At 42.3% G+C, this 15,389-nt stretch overlaps 1 protein-coding gene across 1 annotated transcript in view; it reads right to left on the reverse strand.

The window, feature by feature from the left end:
• NLRC5 (NLR family CARD domain containing 5) overlaps nucleotides 1–15,389 on the reverse strand; it is a 193,366-nt gene that overhangs the window by 141,563 nt on the left and 36,414 nt on the right. The window contains exons 7-10 of the mRNA XM_089689793.1: nucleotides 14,439–14,528; nucleotides 14,291–14,344; nucleotides 10,701–10,760; nucleotides 937–1,017 (exon numbers count right to left, since the gene is read on the reverse strand). Coding sequence (XP_089545919.1) covers nucleotides 937–1,017; nucleotides 10,701–10,760; nucleotides 14,291–14,344; nucleotides 14,439–14,528 — 285 coding nt within the window. The remainder of the gene's footprint in view (nucleotides 1–936; nucleotides 1,018–10,700; nucleotides 10,761–14,290; nucleotides 14,345–14,438; nucleotides 14,529–15,389) is intronic.

The raw sequence follows: 15,389 nt of genomic DNA on the forward strand, positions 1-15,389 counted from the left end.
CAGAGGTCCCGTACAGCGATCGGTGTTCCACTGTGTCCGGAGGACACAGCGAACACCAGATTGAGGTGCCGCGCACTCCCAGGGAGCGTGCACAGTCCAAAATGGCGGGTGCCATTTATGAACGGCAACCCGCCCCTGCACTGCCACCGTCCGGCCGTTTATATACAGCGGCCAGACGGGAAGTGGTTAAATAAAAGACATTTTTTTGGCATGATCAGTCCTATTTTCAATATAAATGCGAAAATTTCACGATTTCTGCCAGGGTATGCAAACTTTTGAGCACAACTGTAGTCAAGAAATAACCAATTAAGTCTGTGGTATCAGAAAGGTCCAGTCCACAGGAAATTCCACCACTTCTCTCCAACACGCCTCTCACACAAACATGGCTACCATGTAGCGTGGTCTGATGTTTTTGGGGGATTTTCTTTGAGAGACCACCCACCTTAAAAGTCCCATTTTACTTTATTCATCGGTCTATCCAGGGTTATGTGTGCTTAGTGCCTTTGGTGACCAGAAAGGTATATTTTGATCTTATTTTATGTTTTTTTTTCATCTGGATATCAGCCACAGGTTTAGGGATTTGAAAATATAGGGCATGTTATTTAAAAGGGGTTTTTTAATGTTTAATAGTTTTTGTCTGGAAATGCCTTACTTTATAGGAAAAGAAGGTTCTTTTTGACTCCTAGTGGCAAACAGATAAAATTCTGGATTAAATGTTTTTTATAACTAAGTAATTCTTAAATGTTTATTTGACATTTGGTGTACAGAGTCTTTGTAGCTCTGTCTGCCAAATAGCTACTAGTCTATAATAGTTATTGCAATGTCAATAACTCCCCAGCCTGGTTGTAAAGTTTTGTGTTTGCTCTTTGGCTGAGGCACTTATCATAGTAATACAGAGATAATGTTGTTTATTTTTTACTTTCCTTTGTAACATACTTCAAGTATGAGAGATGTAAGTTAGTCAGGATGCGAATCAACTGAGAAAAGGCTTTGCCGGTGAGGTTGCAGTTTTCAAGACTGAAAAAAAAAGAGCATCAGTGTTAAAAAAAAAAATCATATTTAAAAAGCAAGTGATATGTCGTAAAGCATATTCAAATCTGCCACTAAAAGAAAATTTAATTTATGATAAAGGTTATCAGCAAAGGTACATATTGACGGGTTACACGCATTTATTGGATTAGGTCCCATGTTGATAGGCATTATTTTTTTGCATTTGAGGGTCGTTTAGAATGCACATCAAACACAGGTCCCAATTACTTTAACCTCCTTAGCGGTATTCCCAAGTGTAGCTCGGGGTAAAATTTCAGTACCAAGAGCGGTAACCCCGAGCTACACTCGGGTTTACCATGCGGCGTTGCTCAGGGAGTCGCTGCAGCACTTACCTTGTCCTTCGCTCCCGCGATGTGTCCCCTGCAGCATCCCCGGCATCTCTTCTGGCCAATGCCGTCATCCGGCTTCCGTGTTCCGGTCCCTGTGATGTCGGGACGTACGGGCGCCGGAACCGGCGGCAAATTTGAAATTTTTAAAAAATGTCATTTTTAAAAAAATTATTATTACATAGTAAAACATTGCTGTTTCAATGCATTTCACATACATTTTGTCCCTACTGCTTTGTCCTGTGTCCTGCCTGCATTTTGACTGTTCTTTCTGCCTGGAAACTTAGAAATATCCATGGCGTCCAAAAAGCGTCCCTTTAGGTCAAAAGCGGTTTTAGACCAGCTAGAGAACAGCGATAGTAAATCAGAACCACTTGCAGAATTGAGTGATAATGATTCGTGGGGGAAATTTGTCATCAGACACTGAAAACGATTTTGCGACTTTGCTTAGCGATGCGAGAATTTGCCTCTGTATTTCAAATTTCAGTGTTTTTGGTTTGATTATATTATTGAATTAAATTTATTATTATTATATTATTATTTTTTATGATTATTTATTAAATTATAATTTATGATTTCGTGTTTCAAATTTTATCCTACCCGGGATGTTTACTAGACTCTTGTTCGGACAGATTTCAGTGAGTTATTCCTAAAAATTACAGCCTACAATAAAAAACTACATATTTCCATGCAAAAAAATGGTACCGCTTTCAGCACAAAAAATCGGAAATAATCATACCGCCGAGGAGGTTAAAGGAGCAATAAACATGGCAATTCAGAGGCTGTATTTGACCTGCTTTGCATTGTACTGTGCAGCGTGTCCTAGACTCAGCATGTCCTACCTAGGTGCATTGGAACTGCAGTAAAATCAGGACAAAGCAGCCTTTTTTTGTCATACACTGTATTTTCAATTCAAATGCAGTGGAATGCATTTGACTGGACAATGCATGTAAATGAAAAATGAGTGAACATGAGCCTTTGATGTGAATTGCAGAATAACCAATTAACTAGTGAATGCTCATACCTGAACTTTTGCTGCTATTTACAGAATTTAGTAGACAGGTCTATGGCGGCAGAGATAGATTAAGGAAGAATGGGCAAGGTAGCAGCTTTGACTTTTCCCCATCCCTTCGAATGACATTGAGCATCAGTGATGCGCTTGGGCTTGTTTGGATCCTAGTCCAAACCTGCCTGAGCTATCCCACCAGGAATCTGTCACTGCAGACCGCTAATCATAAGCGGCAGAGGCATTCCCCACCCCACAGCCACATGTATACAAGGAGTGTGTATGGCTGAGAGGTGGGGAATGCCTCAGCCTCTTATGATTGGCGGTCTGCAGTGACATATTCCTGGTAGGATAGCTCAGGCAGGTTCAGGCTACTATTTGACCACGTCTGAGCTCATCCTTGATAAGCAGTATTGCAATAGGTGCAAAAAAAGCAGCCTCAGTTGCTTTGTCTGCACTGGACTATCCCCTTCAGGCACCAGTTACCTGCAAATATGTTTTATTTTTATATTTATTACAGGTACTTAGATAGTGCCGCCAATTTACACAGCGCTTTACATATATATTGTACATTCACATCAGTCCCTAACCCTCAAGGAGCTTATAATCTAAAGTCCCTAACTTATTTTTATACATACACATACTAGGGCCAATTTAGACAGGATCTAGGAAACCTACCAGCATGTCTTTGGAGTGTGGGAGAAAATCCAAGCAGACACAGGAAAAACATCCAAATTCCAGGCAGGTGCTGCTGTGGTTGGAATTTGAACCAACAACCCTAGTACTGCCAGGCAGAAGTGCTAACCATTTAGCCACTGTGCTGCCCAAGTATATCTATCAGGGAACGAGAAGATCGCCGCAACGTATGAATCTGCGCCTGCGCAGGATTCCGACAAGGCATACAGGAAGGCGGGCACTAGGACCCAGACGCACCTGTCACCAATGACGGCGCCGGGCAGGCACTAGGACCCAGGCGCGCCTGTCGGGACTGGGCGGGCTATTTAAAGAGCATATGGTGCTGATTCAGTGCTGACTGGTCTTTCAGCTCCAGCCCCCCCCCCCCCCCCCCCGGTGTCCTGCTAGTTCCTGACGTTCCCTTTGTTGCTGATCCGGCTTGTTCCTGACCCGACTCTGATTGCTCTCCTGCTCCTGGTTCCTGACTTCGGCTCTGCTCCTGACCTTGGCTTTCTCTTCTGATTCAGTACTGCGCTGCCCCACTGTTTATGACCCTGGCTTGTCTGACCCTGCTCCATTCCTGTTCCTGGCTACCTACCCTGCTCTGCTGCACATCCGGCAATCCACAGTACCTGCCTGCTCTATTGCTACTGTGCCCTAACTCAGTGGATACTCAGTCTACCAAGGCCATCATCTGCAAGAGCCACAAGCAACAACTCCTGGCGCTCTTGTCCCCCTGGTCCCTAGACTCCCCCTGTGGGGTCAGGGCTAGGGACACAAGTGAGGCCGACCTCGTCAACTCAATCTCCCATCAGGTACATGACAATATCCTCCCTTGAAAGGACAGGAAGGTGCATTGAGGTTTGAAGAAATGTGCTATCGCCTGCTTTACTACAAGAGCATGAAACTTGCAACTTGGCCCCCTGGAAATGCATCAAATCCTAGACTCTTGCCTTGGTTGCCTTGAGGATGATCAAGGTCTGTGTAGCACCCCTCTCATGAAGGCCACTTGTATTTTTGCCCAGGTTTCCCCCTTCTTTTGCCTGCAGCCAGGTACACACACACGTCATCTTCAATGTCTAGAGGATGTTTGTTTTTTGAAGTTTTATTGTAGAGTAGAACTAGGGATAGGGATGGGGAATATCATAGGATACTCCAAAATTAGAATTGTTCTCAACTGAGGACATCTAGCTGATCTCTTAGTTGAGCATTTTTGAAGTTCTGACTGAAAGCAGATTGCAGACTTCTCTTTAAATTGTAGTAGCAAGTAGTTTAGGAGTGAGCACAGTTCCTTTAGCAGTATTAGTAGTTGTAGGGCTGAGCTCCTCAGGTACAGGCCTGTTACGGCAGAGTGTGGCAGTCCAAAAGTAATACCAGCTGTCTATCACAATAATACTCGTCAGAGACAAGGGAAGCTTCCCATAGGGTCCCCTCCATGGTACAGTATTTGAGGCCTGAAAATTGTACAGGGGGATGAAATGAACTGGGGGCTAGGGGTGCAGGTATCAAAAATTTATTCTGGAGGATTTATGCAGAGAGTAGTGATTGAGGGGAGAGAAGGAGTGGTAATTTGTGCTGAGAGGGGCAATTTGGAAGGAGTGGGGATTTGTGTTAGAAGGGCAGGTGGGAGGAAAATTTGTGCTGGAAGGAGGAAGAGAATTTGTGCTGGGTGGGGGATTGGGTGAGATTTGTGCTTGAAGGGGGATTTGCAGGAGAGATGGGGGGGGAGTGCTAGAAAGGGGTACGGAATTTGTCCTGTGGGAAGAAGTTGTGCTAGAAAGGGAAAGAGAATTTGTGCAAGGAGGAATTTGGAGAATTGTGCTGGTAAGGGGGATTGAGGGGGAGGATTGCTTCTTGAAGAGTTGGAGGAAGGTGTTTGTGCTGGGGGGGGGGTTTGGAGGGGAAAACTTTTGTATTAGAAGCAGGATTTGGGGGGTAGGATTGGTGCTAGGAAAGGAAGTGAATTTGTGTTGGGAGAGGGAATTGAGGGGGGGTATTTGTGCTAAGAGGGGGGTTTGGGGGAATAATGTGCTGGGAGTGGGGACTAGGGGAGGATTTGTGCAAGTAGGCGAAGAGGATTTCTGTTGGGAGGGTGGATTTAGGTGTGCGTGCAGATCGGTGCTTTTTTTTTTTGGAGAAGGGGTGGTCATTTTTGCTGAAAGGTTAAAATTGGGGAGAGTATTTCTTGCGTGAGGAATTTTGCACTATCCTGACCCCTACACTGTGCATTACCCACCACTGACCCCTGCATTCTTTTCGTTTTGTACTTCCATCCCCTATGCATTACACACTCCTGTACCCTGCATTCTGTGCATTATGTACTCCAGGACCCCGCTCTGTGTATCATGAACTCATAAACCCGGCACTGACTACAGCACAGCAGGACTGACCCTTGAACTCTTTGCATTTCACACCCCAGACAGCTGAAAACTGCATTATGTATTCCTAAACCAGACACTGACTGCAGCACTATGTGTTATGTAATCCTGACCCTTGAACTCCCCTTATCCCTGCATTAGATACACTATATTGCACATTACATATGTCTTCCTGACCCCTGCACTCTGTGCATTGCACACTCCCTGATCCCTGCACTAGATATACTATATTGTACATTACATATGTCTTCCTGACCCCTGCACTCTGTGAATTGCACACCCCCTGATCCCTGCACTAGATATACTATATTGTACATTACATATGTCTTCCTGACCCTTGCACTCTGTGCATTGTACACTCCTGCTCCCTGCGCTAGATACACTATATTGTACATTACATATGTCTTCCTGACCCTTGCACTCTGTGCATTGTACACTCCTGCTCCCTGCGCTAGATACACTATATTGTACATTACATATGTCTTCCTGACCCTTGCACAGAGTGCATTGCACACCCCCCGATCCCTGCACTAGATACACTATATTGTACATTACATATGTCTCCTTAAAGTGTTCTTTTGTCGCAACAGGTGCTGGTTGCTAAGCTGTCCCCAACTATTTCAATGAAGTTCTTTACGGTAGGCTCAGAAGAAATGTTAGCTCTCTGTTTATTTTCAGCGTACACAAAAGCATATGTAATGAAAGCATTTCATTTTTTTAATCATTCTGCTGAGGTTTGTATGTGTCTATAAGACTCTTGATTGTGGCACAGCAATGAAACCATATTTTATAGATACAAGGAAGCCTAGGTTGTCTTAACCATGCCCTAAAGCGGTAGTAAACTCCTCTGTAAAATTTTTATTTTGCCACCCCCCAGGTGGGTTATGCCATAATGTGCTAGTATGCATGGCATATTAGTATATTATAGCAGACTTACCTGTCAAACAATGCCCTCCAGCGTTGCAGTGGGATTGACCTGGAGAGCCTCCGGAGCATCCATCTTCGCCCGGTCTTCCTTCCAGGTCCCGTGCCTTAGGCCTTGCGATAGGCTGGGCCACAATGACATCACTCCCGTGCATGCGCATGCACAGATCAGGACCGTAATTGTTCACTGAGCTGTGCATGCATAGCCCAGTGTACATGACAGCTGACGGGCAGGAGGAGGCATTTATGGCAGAATAGGGTCTCTTCTGTCATAAATGCCTTGCATGTCAGCAACTTTTTAAAAATTTACTTTACTTACACTTTAAGCTCCTCTCAATGTTAATAGTTGGGTCATCGCATTACTGCACTGCCATACTACAGTACTCTCCTTATGGTGCTCAAAGTTGCTTCAGTTTTGTTACAATTAGGGGCGGACTGACAACTCATGGGGCCCCCGGGCAATAGGGGATCATGGGGCCCCTGTGTCCTTGCCCAAACTCAAAAAAGCCTATGAAAAAGGTACCAGGGGCATCTCATGGGGCCCCCTACTGACCCCGGGCCCTCGGGCAGTGCCCGAGTTTCCAAATGGTCAGTTACAACCCCTGGTTACAATCCATTCAACACCCTGGATGCTGAGGATGATTGTCAGCTCCAGGTCACCATGATTTAACCACATCCACTTTTTGCTGCAGCGCCCTGGACATGCCAAAGGCCACCATCTCCTTCAAGTATCCCTCATCCTCAAGATCTAGAGTTGGGAGATAGGCTATCAGGCAGCCTGATTTGTATCCAATTTTGTCGGTAAACATGGACATTAAGCCGGGTAAACATGGGTCAAGAATGGTCGGTTTGTCAGGAACCATATGAGTTTCAGCTCACGTGTACAGCTCCTCATCCGACAGAAGCTGATCTCATGAGTAGCTTCTGTTGAAGAGCATGCTAGAAAACCAGCATCTGAGCAGCGCTCTCAGTGCTCCTGGGGGGAGGGGGGGTGCTCCTCCTATCAGAACACAATAGTTCAGTGGGGAGATCTCAGCACTAACCTCTGATATGTAGTATGGCAATCTGTAAGTTTTTTCAGCCAGCTGGGTTGAATGAAAAAAAACTTCCCGTGTGCACCCAGCATTATTGTTTTTACCAGATGAATGAAAAGTCAGGTTCCTCCGTCAGTGCCATACAACGTGGATGGTTAAATCTCCATTGGAATACCTGAAGAGGGGCTGCATCTTAGTTGATGCAGCTGCTGTTCAGCTGACAATATTTCTCCTGGATTCTTTGACATTTCAATTGAAAGATGCGGGAGGGAGGAGACCCAAAGGGCCACCCTCTAACCAATTTTTGCCAGGTACATCAGGAACTGCCTCAAATTTGAAGAATGTATGGCCAGCTACACGCTCACTGGCCACTTTATTAGGTACACCTTGCTAGTACAGGTTGAACCCTCTTCTGCCTTCAGAACTGCCTTAATTGTTCATGGCATAGATTCAACAAGGTGTTGGAAACATTCCTCAGAGATTTTGGTCCATATTGACATGAGTTACTATTGCCTTTCTATCATCTCGAACAAGTCTGACTTCTGACATCAACAAGGCATTTTCGTCCACACAACTGCCACTCACTGGATATTTTCTCTTTTTCTGACCATTCTCTGTAAACCCTAGAGATGGTTGTGTGTGAAAATCCCAGTAGATCAGCAGTTTTTGAAATACTCAGACCAGGCCATTGTTGGTTATGTGTTAGAGAAGACACTAGTAGCTTGTGATGAGGCAGAACTTAGTTTACTTGTGTGGCTTAAGTTGCAAACATACAAAACATTTCAGCAAACTGTAACAGCAGACATCTTGGTTATAAAGAGAGAGATAGAAGAGAGAGAACCAACAAGTTTTACAGATATGCACAACTGGTAACCTTAGTGTACAGTGCCATCTACTGGTCAAGTGATATTAACACACAATACTGTATATAGTACATGCTGTTGCATCCCTAACAGCCATCTGGCACCAACAACCATGCCACATTCAAAGTCACTCAAATCCCATTTCTTCCCCATTCTGATGATTAGTTTGAACTTTAGCAAGTCGTCTTCACCACATCTAGATGCCTAAGTGCATTAAGTTGCTGACATGTGATTGGCTGATTAGCAGTTTATGTTACCAAGCAATTGAATAGGTGTACCTAATAAAGTTGCCAGTGAGTGAAGATGCTCGATAAATGTCTAGTGTTTTGTATTTTTGTGGTATCTTTTTCATGATAATGTTTTATATTGTAGGCATCTGTAAACGCACAAAAAAGTATCAAGTTTGTAAAGAAAAGTATAATCATAATTCCATTTTCTTGTGAATTACTTTAGTTTTATCATTTCACCGGCTGTGGGTTTGTACATTGCTTTTATAGAAAATACAGAACTCTGTGGCCACAAATCTGTGGCCTGGTCCTGGCCTCATGATGACAGTTCTGTAGAGCCAAACAGTTCCATATACCGTTTATTAAATGAAAAAGCATAATTGCCAGGCAATTGAGCAATAAACGTCCATCCGCACTGGCTTACAAAAACACTGCTTCTGCAGTTTTGTGTTTTGCCTGTAGAAGCAGCTCAATGTTATCTTATGTGTCCATGCACATTAGGTGGCTTAGAGGCATATTTTCAGCTCAGGGTTTAGAGGCAGAAGAAAAACCCTTCAGGTTTGCATTTTTGACATGAGTTTTCTGGCAGAACAAAATGCTAAACACGCCTAAACTCTCCTAGAAGCTCCTAAACAGGCCTACGCTCGTGTACAGAAATGCTCTATATGAGCGTTTTTTTTCTGCCAAGGGAAATTGTATCTTTAAGTCCAGTGCGCATGGACCCTAAATCATGATCATGTCTTCTTACTAGGTAAAGTAAAATAGATTTAGCACCCCTTGAAATTTTGCTAAACTAGGTCTTAAGCCTTTTGTGGCCTTTCCAAAAATCTTTGCTTAGTCTTTATCGAGAAAATATTTGCTCATAATCTACCTGATGTCGTTTCTAGTAACCTTTATATAAATTATATTATAAGATTTATGCTATATTTTAGGTATAGTATGCTAGGGAGTAAATTAGAAATGGAATTTTGTTTTGCTTAAGCCTCATTCAAAAATCGTTCGAAAAATATTGTTTTAAAAGCGATCGTATGATAACCCGATCGTTAGTACACAGCTTTTGACAGCCGATCGTGACAGTTCATCCGAAATTTTCAGACAGAGACAAACATGAAAACTTTTCTCATACGATACCAGATCATACGATTTTCATTTATTCAGTACAGAATTAGCCCGAAAATACAATACAATACATGATATCATTTCCAACATTCTATTCTTTTGTACAAGAATTTTCATAAATTGAGTAACCTTTTCATTTTTAAAAGCATGCAAAAAAACCTGGATGATCATTTGACCGATATTCTCATTGTGTGTATTCACAAACAGAACATTGGGGAACTGGAGAAAGTACAGAGAAGGGCAACCAAACTGATAAGAGGCATGGAGCAGCTCAGCTATGAGGGAAGATTAGAGGAACTGAATTTATTCTCTCATGAGAAGAGGAGATTAAGGTGGGATATGATCACCATGTATAATACATAAGGGGGATATGATCTCCATGTATAATACATAAGGGGGGATATGATCTCCATGTATAATACATAAGGGGGGATATGATCTCCATGTATAATACATAAGGGGGGATATGATCACCATGTATAATACATAAGGGGGGATATGATCACCATGTATAATACATAAGGGGGGATATGATCTCCATGTATAATACATAAGGGGGGGATATGATCTCCATGTATAAATACATCAGTGGTTCATATAGTGGACTCGGTGTAGAGTTATTCACCCTGAGGTCATCACAGAGGACAAGGGGGCACTCTTTACGTCTGGAGGAAAAGAAATGTAATCTCCAAACACGGAAAGGTTTCTTCACAGTGAGAACTGTGAAAATGTAAAATAGACTCCCTCAAGAGTTGGTTTTGGCCAGCTCAGTGGATTGTTTCAAAAAAGGCCTGGATTCTTTCCTAGATACACAGAATATAACTGGATACTAACATTTATAGGTAAAGTTGATCCAGGGAATATCCGATTGCCTTTCGGGGGATCAGGAAGGAATTTTTTTCCAGCAGGAGCAAATTGGATCGTGCTTTGCCGGTTTTTTTTTTGCCTTCCTCTGGATCAACTGTGGGTATAGGATTATAACTTTTTTTTTTTCTATGGTTGAACTGGATGGACTTTTGTCTTTTTTCAGCCAGACTAACTATGTAACTATGTAACTATGTGTACAAGGCAATATGCATAGTATTTATCTTGTTTTACCTTAGTCTTAACTCGTTCTTCTCAGTAGTTTCATTCCGAGCCTTTTTGGCCTGTGGAGAGCTGCAAGTAAACATTGGATTAGTTCATTAGACTCACCTCCCAACTCTCCTAGTTTTGCCAGCTGAGCCCCAATTCTTGTAACAGCCAGGCAGTAAGGTTCTCTTAAAGTGGCCATGTTTCTTAAGGAATACAGGCTTAAAAATGTAGAATATTTGAGGTTTGCAAATACTAGGTTAAATGCCAGACTCTTCTGACAACATTTCTATTGATACACAGAAAGGGCCCCACAAAGGTATAGGATGTCTGCTCATCAGCTGTAACAAATTTATGAAATATTAGTGAGGCTCAAGTATGAAAAAAAAATGTAAAAAAGCATACAGTATTTACAACATCAGTACCTCTGTCTACCTGAACAAAGCAGAGAACTAGCAATAACCAAGGAGAGAGGCCAACCTATGGGTATTGCTTAGAACAGGGGTCTCCAGACTATGGCACGAGGGTCTGATGCAGCCCTTATCAGGCCCTGGGAACACTATTCCTCCCATTGAAACCAACAATAGGGCACTATTTTTCTTCCACTGAAAACAATGATGGGGTACTATTTCTCCTACTAATACCAATGAAGAAGCACGACTCCTCCTCCTACTGACCACCAGCCCTGAGGCCATGTTATATTCTCACTGATGCTGGGCCCAAGACATTTTTTTACCCCCACTGGCCACAATCCGGCCCCCCTAAAGTCAGAAGGACAGTAAAATGGCCCTTTGAAAAGTTTGGAGACCCTTGGCCAGGGGCGGACTGACCATTTGGGAACTTGGCACTGCCCAAAGGGCCCAGGGTCAGTAGGGGGCCCCAGGAGATGCCCCTGGTCCTTTTCATAGGCTCTTTTGGGTGTGGTCTGAGTGTGGGTGAGGACACAGGGGCCCAATGATCCCCAATTGCCCAGGGACCCCATGAGTTGTCAGTCCGTCCCTGCCCCTGGCTTAGAATGTTGTAAAAAAACATTTACACTTTTCAACAATTTAACATGAAACAAGGGCTAAAAAAGGGAATCCTGACTGTTCGCAGTTCTGCATTTCATATTTGTTTATATGACAGTAATCAAGCTGCTGAATACGCCTATGCAGCTACACAGACGTACAGCTTTAGAGAACTGCCAATACTGCAACAGAGGATAATTACGTCAAAGATATTTTTAAAGTGCACCATTAGTACTGTATATGATATCATAAGATAAGAGAGTTCTTTTGTATTTTCATTCCTGGGGTGCAGTACTATACAGACAACATGAAGAAATAAGGATCACTGAGATTAAACCAAGAAACACAAAAGAACATTTATAACAGTAAATCTTGCTTCTTTTGCTGAATTATTTAGAATTTTGGATGTTTATAGCCCAACATTAAGAGAGGGACCTTTTCAGATTGGGTGGGATTGATGTTGGACCTCAAGAGTAAAATTGTTACCACTGGAGTCTCCAAGACATACAGATAACAGCTGGTTCAACTAGCATACCCATTGGCAGATTGGGGCACTATTCCTCCTACTGACACCAATGATGGAGCACTATTCCTCTCACTGACACCAATGATGGAGCACTATTCCTCTCACTGACACCAATGATGGGGCACTATTCTTCTCACTGATACCAATGATGGGGCACTATTCCTCCCACTAACACCAATAATGGGAAACAATTTCCCCCTAATACCCTGTTCTGCTCCCACTGGTCACAGTCTGGCCCTCCTAAAGTCTGAAGGACAGTGAACTGGCCCTTTGTTTAGAAAGTTTGGAGACCCGTTCTATATGTTGCTAGAGGATCCTGGAGCAATTAGCAATTTCAGATCTGTAAACACTAACTTGATCTTTTAGGTTGACTGTAACGTGAGGATTCTTCCTAATGACTTAATCTAAGGAGCACACATTCCCTCTAACCATCACACTAATGTACCATGATGCTGTAGATATAGTAATACGTTGTAATTCGTAAGGGATCCCTGAAACCCTCCATGTTAAACAGGTTGAGAAAGGCTTTTTCAAAGTGGTTGTAAACCCTTACATATCAACACAAACAAATGGCAACCACCCCTATCTATAACTGGCCTTTGCAGCAAGGAGCACGCCAAAAAACAACAAAAATTCTCAGCTTTACCAGCCTTACCGGGCCAGCTTGCAACAAACCGAATTACCCAGTCTAACAGTTCCCGTTAAAACAAGGGGTTTAGTTTGCATACATTTGCAAATACTTGTATATGCATAAGCTGCAGAGGCCACTTCACAGCACTCCAATACATCTGCAGTCCTACCTCTATAAATGTTGAGAGTTTCCAAAGTTGGAGCACAAATATAACAATGGATAGATTAAGGGCAGGTATGCCTGGAGGGAACCCACCCCTCCTTAAGGCTAGGTACACACCTATGCAGTTTGATCCGTTTCTGCAGTGCTTTTTTTGGTGCATTTTGACGCATGCAGTTTTGCTGCGTTTTGCTTTTTATATATTTTTTTTTTTTTTTACTTGTTGCTAGGCAGATTAAAATTACATTACATTACATTACATTGAGTTTATATAGCGCCAAAGGGTTTGCTCAGCGCTGTACAATAGAGGGGGGGACAATACATGAAACATTACAGCAGCTACGAACAGCACACGAGGGGTAAGAGGGCCCTACTCTTTCGAGCTTACAATCTGGGAATGGAGAAAATGCAAAATGCATGAAAAATGCACTACATGCTTTTCTGCAGCATCTCCATTGAAGACTATAGAACCAAAACCACAACTTTTTGCATTAAAAAAAGTCCCTGACCCCTTCCAAAAAGCTCACTGGGTGAAAATGAGGAGATGTGAACGTGTCCCATTGGAAATCATGTTAACTGGACTGTAGTGCGTTTCTGAAAAACACAAAACGCTGCGGAAAATGCTTAGGTGTGATCCTAGACTTAAGGTATAGGAAGCACAATGGCAGTGAAGGTATCCAGTTTGTCCCCTCACCAATTCACCAACAGCCCTTACATATACCCAGTGAAGTGACTGGCACTGGGTGATATACAGAGATGAAACAAATCCTTCTATAGATGTTGTACCTGTTTATCTGCAGTATTCTTTTCTCTACATCTGTTCAAAGTGCTGAATTTATAAAGCTTGTCTGAATAATCAGAAAAAAGGGGCAGGGATCTGGAATTACACACGTTCAGTGAGTAGAGCTGATTGGAAGGAAGACAACCCCCTTCACACAGCTCACAGGAATAGAGCTGAGGCTGTCAATCAGCTGGAGGTCCCTTCCCTGTCACCATTTTTCTCTTGGTGTCAGGAAAACTTGTCAGAAGGACATCATGCTGATAGCAGAGGAATGAAGCAGAAGACAGAAATGACACTTAGTGCCAATAACTTAAACAAATATACACTACAGAGGGATATGCTTTGTTCATATTTTATGTCAGAGGTTTACAACCACTATATTTTATATATTTCAGTGCCTTGAGGAATAAGCAGTAAAGCTCAGTCATATCATAGTGTTTCCTTGTCTGAAAACATGAAAGAAGGATTTTTTTTTATTATTACACTAGTATAAATCACTTAATAACATTTTACCTCTGTGGTCTGCAATACCCTGTGGAGAAGACAGCTGTAGTAGGAACGTTCCCCCTGCCAAAAAGTTGTGGAATAACAATAAATATCTTATTAAAGCAATAAAAACAGATAGAAGTGCGGTCATCAGTATATAACTAATGTTACTCACGTGATCTGTATATCTCTGATGTTGTGATGTTTAACAGCTGACTTTACCAGTGACAGAATATCTACTGCATTCAACTCACTGTGGCTTAGGCTGGAGAACAGAGAACAATCAGTTATTTTTTAAATAATAAATAAAATTGTGTCACGCTCCACTGATGCTCGCAAATATGAGTGTATTATCGACCTTATGTGACCAAATATATTAATCATATATCATATAGTGATTTTCCAAATACCAAATACTGATATGGAAAAAAATCATTCATTAAAGTGCAGTGTTAAAATACTCTGATATGTAAAAATGAATATGGTGATCAACTTCAATAAAATAAAAGTAAATTAAATATATAAGTGCAATTCATTTAATCAAAAATAAATATAATCAAAGGTCTACTTCGTGATAATTTTTCAATTATTGCTCCTTCTCCTCTATGCACTCACCTCATTTTTTGACCATAGTAGCTCACAAGCACTGCAATTATATATCAGTTATTTTTTGTAATTGTTTTAATATCTACAGTATGTATGAGAGACAGCAAGAATACCAAAAATGGAAGAAGTATGCACCTTACTGGCCAGGTTTTTACAAATATGAGCTGGGACAAGAGAAGCATAAAGACCTCCTTCATTGCTAATACAACTAAGGTGTCCGTTTATGACACAGAGAATAGCTGCGATTCAACAGATCTCAGCTATTCTCTGGTCATTCACAGTTTATGACACTCAGGAGATCATGTCAGCCCTTCTCTGGAGATCTGTGTTCTCCCTCCATATTTTCCAGCCCAGAGCTGGAGAATCGGAGGGACCGAAAACTAAGCAGAGATAATTTACCTCTGCTTAGTAAACTGATCTTTTACTGTAATCTCGAGATTATAGTAAAATGAGCCGTTTTCCAGAGTTTGTAGACCGTTCTCCAGCGTTTGGAGACCGTTCTCCCTTCGTTCGGAGAACT

Source organism: Staurois parvus, unplaced genomic scaffold, assembly GCF_062004578.1.
Source record: "Staurois parvus isolate SC_StPar_1 unplaced genomic scaffold, SC_StPar_1.0 ptg000498l, whole genome shotgun sequence".
NCBI classification, from domain to species: Eukaryota; Metazoa; Chordata; class Amphibia; order Anura; family Ranidae; genus Staurois; species Staurois parvus.